The sequence below is a fragment of the Carcharhinus amblyrhynchos genome, chromosome 6 (assembly GCF_965287045.1).
Source record: "Carcharhinus amblyrhynchos chromosome 6, sCarAmb.v2.hapA, whole genome shotgun sequence".
In the NCBI taxonomy this organism is placed as follows: domain Eukaryota; kingdom Metazoa; phylum Chordata; class Chondrichthyes; order Carcharhiniformes; family Carcharhinidae; genus Carcharhinus; species Carcharhinus amblyrhynchos.
This window is the reverse complement of record NC_137329.1, coordinates 121016811-121022583: the sequence shown is the minus strand read 5'-3', so window position 1 is coordinate 121022583 and position 5773 is coordinate 121016811. Positions and strand designations below refer to the sequence as shown.

Sequence of the window (5773 nt, the reverse complement as noted above, 5' to 3'; positions counted from 1 at the left end):
TACTCCAGGTCTGCTTCAACCAAGGTTCAATACCGGCTTATCAAATAAAATAAGGGACAGTTCAAGCTGGGCTTTATAAATTGAGTTTTACATTACAAAAACGAGGAAGTTATGAGACACTGGTTCAGTCCACCTGGAGTATTGTGTTCAGTTCTGGGCTTTCGGAAGGATTTCTATAAGATCCTGCGGGAAGACTGATCCTGGGCATCTAAAGCCGGAGTATTTTTACTTGTTCAATTTAACTCATCCTGGAGACTCCCAGGATCAACCTCCCACAAGCTGTCGTAGAAATAACAGAACAAAGGGCATCCCTCAAGGCACAAGGAACAATCAAAATAAGGAACAATCTGACAAACTGTTAAAATACGGGACAGTTGGTCACCTAGTTACTCTCTGATATCTTTGTTTTTTTGCGATGGCACCCTTTAGCTTACAATCAGGCTCTTCTATTAGGGCTGAGCTGAAATTATTGGTGTTTGGGACTCCCGGAACTGCCCACTGTCAGCAGCAATGTATCCATAAGACGGCCACACCACGTGACTCCAGCTCCTTGAAACACGTGACCTCCAGACAGCCCCAATCCCAGGCGCCCGGCCGGCCAGCCAGGACAATTACGTCACCCACACCCCTCGCGTCGGTGACGTCCGTCCACCCGCAAGCCCCACCCTTTGTTGTCCTACATCACTTCCCGCCAGCCTCCTGGGTATAAATAGCAACTCCGCGCTCTGCTCCGTCCCACTCGGTGGCGGATCGACCGCATGCGGTTATGGACTGGAAACAGCGCTCCATACAGCAACAGCGCTGACTCATCGCACCGACAAAGACCTCATTATACCGCCACACAAACACACACCAACGACGAAACAAAACCTTTTCCCTTTTTAAAGAAACCCTTCTTCATTCGCACGCACTTACCACCCCCAAATCCACGGAAAGAGGAGCGGAAATAAATACCACGGCGGTGGTGGGGACTATTTTTGTTAGGAAATTTTTTTCTGTCGAGAAATAAAACTTTGAGGGATTAAGAGAGGAGAAACAAAAACAGGAATTTTCTCAAATGTACGTTTTGGGCACCTGGGCCGAGATGAAGCCAGAGATCAGCGCGGCAGTGGGATTTATCTGCAAGCTCCTCCAGACCAAGGCGACGGTGAACGAACGGCAGCTGCAGACTTTCTGCCAGTCGCTGCAGGAGCTGCTAGCGGGTGAGTTGAGTGTCCGCTCCCCCTCTCTCTCTCCGCGCGCGCGCGCGCGGAAGGCGGCCAGAGCGTCGCCTTGGGAGAATAGAACGCGGGGCCCGCAGCTCGCGCCCAACGGTCGGCCGCCTGTTGCCGGCCAACCGTCTCCCCTCCCCGCGCACTCATTGTCCTGGGACAGCAGCTCGCGCGCTCAATAAACGCTCTGCGAGTTTCCACCTCTCTATATATATTTTTTCCAGCGGGAGTTCGCCTTTGCGAAAAGAAAAGCGGTGCCAAAGGCTAAATGCAAAATGCTGTTTCAAGTGCACTTAAAGCCCGGGTCAGAAATCGCAGATCTTGAATGTTAGGCGCTGCCAACTCTCCCCAACTTTTGGGTGCCCTCCTCTCTCTATTCATCCACTGGCAAGCTCACGTCTTTTGTCTCTTGTCTCCTTTCCCCAACAGAGCACTACAAGCACCACTGGTTCCCCGAGAAGCCCTGCAAAGGCTCCGGGTACCGGTGCATCCGGATCAACCACAAGATGGACCCCATCATCTGGAAGGCAGCGAACCGGATCGGCCTGAGCGACCGGCAGGTTTTCCAGCTGCTGCCCAGCGAACTCACCCTCTGGGTCGACCCGTTCGAGGTGTCGTACCGGATCGGCGAGGACGGCTCCATCTGCGTCCTGTACGAGGCTCACCCCGCGGGCCACAGCCACCACCACGGCCACCGCCTGGGCGCCGTCTCGCCCCCCTCCTCTTCCTCCTCCTCCTCCTCCTCTCTGGCCGCCATGGTGGACGGTAGCCGGACCAGCTGCAAGGACGAGCTGCTGCTGGGCAGAACCAGCCCTTCCAAAACCTACAACATGATGACCGTGTCCAGCTAGTGCAAAAAAAGAGGATTCCCCTTCATCCCACACACTGTCCCCCCTAAAAAAAAATCTGCACTAGAAATGGGGGGTGGGTGCTGATGGAGGGAGGGAATGGGTGGGAAAGAAAGGAAGGCGCCTTTATTATTTGGGACCCAAATTGGGCTTTGTTTAGGGGCTGGTTTGTCTCTCTTAAATGTTAAGGAAGGGGTTGTGTAGCTCTCACACAGGCTGTGTGTCGTTCAGGAAAAAAAAACAGGTCACATCTCAAATATTTCCAGCAAAGTACCAAATCCAAACCAAAATTATATATTTTATATATATATATCTATCTATAGAAATATTTGTGTGGGGAAGCGAAAACTGCCAAACTGTTTGTCGCCTTTTACTAATTCCTCAAAACAGTATTTTGACACTTTGCAATTTGTCTTTTTTTAAAAAAAACATAAAATTGAGAGTAGGGTGAAAATATCTTTGAAATGGGTTGAAACAGCCTTTGTAGAGCTACAAGAGCACTGCTCTTTAACATTTGACTAACCTACTTTGATGAAATAGCTATATCTGTACATTGCTAGCCTAGGGTTTTTTCTAAAGTGCCGTCTTTCATTTTTAGCACTGTTCAGTGAAGTGGATGCGGACTGTAGTTTCTTCTCTACCGTGATCAGGTAGCTTCACAAATGTTTGATTTGTGAATTCTGTTTTGACCATCTCGCAATTTGATAAATTATGAACTGCTGTAAATTTGTACAGTTCATGTATATTGATTGTGGCAAAAGTTGTACAGATTTCTATTTTGGAAGAGAAATTTTCTTCTCGATTATAATAAAACGTTTCCTATCTTGCCATTTTAACAAGAACAAAAGTTGCCTTCCGTGTTTGGTTTTGGATGAAGAATGTTTCCAATTTCTTTGTTTGCCCCCCACAACCACGAGGATAATATTCAATGTGATGAAATTCTAAAATTGGCCACAGATGAGGGGAAGTGAAAACAAAAGCTTAAAAAGTCCAAACTCAAGTTGGCAGCTAATCCAATATTTCATAACTGTAGTTATTACAGTTCACTTTGGCATTTGCAATCAATTAAAGTTTCTGTAGGATGCTTCAAATGTCTTTAATGGAAAGATGTTCAGGGTACAAGGATTGGCCAAAACAACTAATTCAAATGTGATAAAACACTGTTCAGACCTCTAATTTTCTGAATTACCGAAAGGTCCAAGTGAAGATGTTCCCTGACTGCAACCACCTCAGTCAATCTTCGATAATTAGCTGCACAAGTCTGAATAAATCTACGATAGCTTGTTATAACTAGAAAGTGTTGGTGTAAAGATCAGCATCTGGTAAAGTGTATTACAAGTCTCAACATGTCAGGGTTAGTCGTTGAGAATTTCCTCAGTAACCAGAGGAGGGCTTAATAGCTGCATTTGCAATCCTTGGCCCTCAGATCCCTAGTTTGTGTGTTCATAATTGCCCTACTTCTGAAAAATTATTTCCAATCTTGAAGTAACCAAAGATATAAAGTATGCCATTTACATTTGGAGCTCATCGTCCTCTCCTTGGATCCTTCTGATCTCAAAGTGACGCTGAATCATACCAGCGGGGGTTTACTCCCACCTGGGACTGAGATGGAGATCGAAACCCCTTTTTGTTTCAGTACTGAGTGGATCTTGAGCAGCTTGTGGAATCCCGCTCTGTTTAACAGTGACAACTACTGGTAAGTTATAAATTTTTTTAATATCTCTTAAAAGAGATAGTAGGATTATTGTGCAAAAGAGAATATTTCTTGATACACTCACGTGAGGTGCCACTTTAATAACATGATGATTAATGCAAGTGAAAGATTAATTTTCTGGTTAAGAAGAATGCTTGCGCAAACTATGAGATGATTTGTATTCTGTTTGTGGAATCAAGTAAAACTCGCTTGAATGTTTTTGCTTGTAAGTCCATTAACCTCGAATTTGGAATACAAATTTGCAGTGAATGGCAGATTCCACCAACTGTTCAGGTTTAATACTTAGTTGTGTCTATCCGACTCCCTGCACTGTTGTTAGCGCCCATTTAATAATGCAGACAAATTCTCTTGAAAAGTACACTCTGTCAAATTTTCAATATTTGTAGGCTTATGAGATGTTTGGAAATGAGAAGATATTTAATGGATCAACTAAGTCTTCCTGCTGATAACAAATGGTTCCCTTGTTAAAGGGGCACTGTCTTTGTGCAAAAGATGTTTGGCAAACCCTTTCTCATCTGTGTACAGGCACACAAGGCAATAATGCAATTTGCATCCGCGTGCCTCATTTGCATCTGATGTGAGGAAAATTGCGAGGCTCTTTTCACAGACAAAATAAAAAGATTGCCAGAGACTCTTCTCATGAAGACAATGGCCCTTTGATTAATGCTGAGGAATCATTGTTGACTTGGATACACAGAACTGGAGAAAGGAACAATTGCAAGTCAAGTTGCTATCTTTATGGGTGCCCATCAATGGTAATCTGGTCCTGGCTGCATGGATATAATTTGAAATTCATAACGAAGGAGCAGGAGGATGGAAGCTGTGCAATACTGAAGATGTTATCCACGATTGCGAGGGTGGATGACGTTGCCAGGCTACACAAACCCGATAATGAAAATTACCCAGTATTACTGGGTATCAGGAACACTTCATAAAATGGCCACATTGTTGTTGTGATTGTTGATTTTATGATTACATGGCATCCAAGCGTTGACTTTATTTCTGAATTTGCACTCAGTGCATTAATGGGGGACAGTTCTTAATGGAAATTGGCAGTAGAGGCTAATAAATCCCTGGGATTGCTCTGCTTTAGTTCGCTAGTCTGAATTCTTGAACCTTGACCTATGTTGTCTAACTGTTTCTAAGAAAGCTATAAATACATTCCGCTAGGTGGAAACAAGACTGGTAGCTCAATAAAATAATGCACAAGGACCTCCCCATTTCAGTATTAAAGGTCCTGAATAGACGTCAGCCTCATGATGTTCTCAGTTGCTATGGGTGTGCAAGCAAGAATGAGTGTTTCTACACTGCCTTTTAGGCATTCCAAAACTACAGGCAACTAAATAATTCTTGAAGTGTAATTGCTAATGTAAAAGGTGGCAGCCAATTTGTGTATAGGATTGTCCCGCAAGCTATAATGGCATTGAGATCAGCTATTTCCCGACGTTGGTTTGGGAGTTTATTTCATGCGGTGTGAGCATTGCTTTATCTTCTGCCCCGAATTGTCTTTGTGAAGGTGGTGGTAAGCTGCCCCACCTGGTGCTACAGTGCTGTTACGAAGAGAGTTCCAGGATTTTGACTCTGACTAAAGGACTGGTGAAATAGTTTCAGTTCAGGAAAGTATGTGGCTAGCAGGGAAACTTGAAGGTGATGGTGTTCCCATGCATCTGCTGTCCTAGGTGGTTGAGGTCAGGGCTTGGTTAAGTTATTGTATTGCATCTTGTAGATGGAACGCATCGCTGCCACTGTGTCAGTGGTATAGGGAGTGAATGTTTAACTTGTTGGATTGGATGCCAATTAAGTGAGCTGCTTTGTCCTGGATGGTGTCGAGCTTATTGAGTGTTGTTGGAGGTGCGCTCGTCCAAGTGGAGAATATTCCATCAAGGAGCCTTGTACTCCATTACTCCTGACTTGTGCCTTGTAAATGGTGGGCAGGCTTTGGGGAGTTAAAAGATGGGTTAATTGCCGCAAAATTCCCAGCCTCTGACCTCTTGTAGCCA

General features: G+C 44.8%; 1 protein-coding gene across 1 annotated transcript; it reads left to right on the top strand.

Moving 5' to 3' along the window:
• The first annotated feature begins 735 nt into the window (after positions 1-735).
• Positions 736-2906, top strand: btg1 (B-cell translocation gene 1, anti-proliferative). Its single transcript, XM_080191331.1, has 2 exons — positions 736-1202; positions 1641-2906. The coding sequence occupies exons 1-2, from the start codon at positions 1058-1060 to the stop codon at positions 2060-2062; spliced, it is 567 nt and encodes a 188-aa protein (XP_080047457.1). The 5' UTR covers positions 736-1057; the 3' UTR covers positions 2063-2906.
• The last annotated feature ends 2867 nt before the right edge of the window (positions 2907-5773 follow it).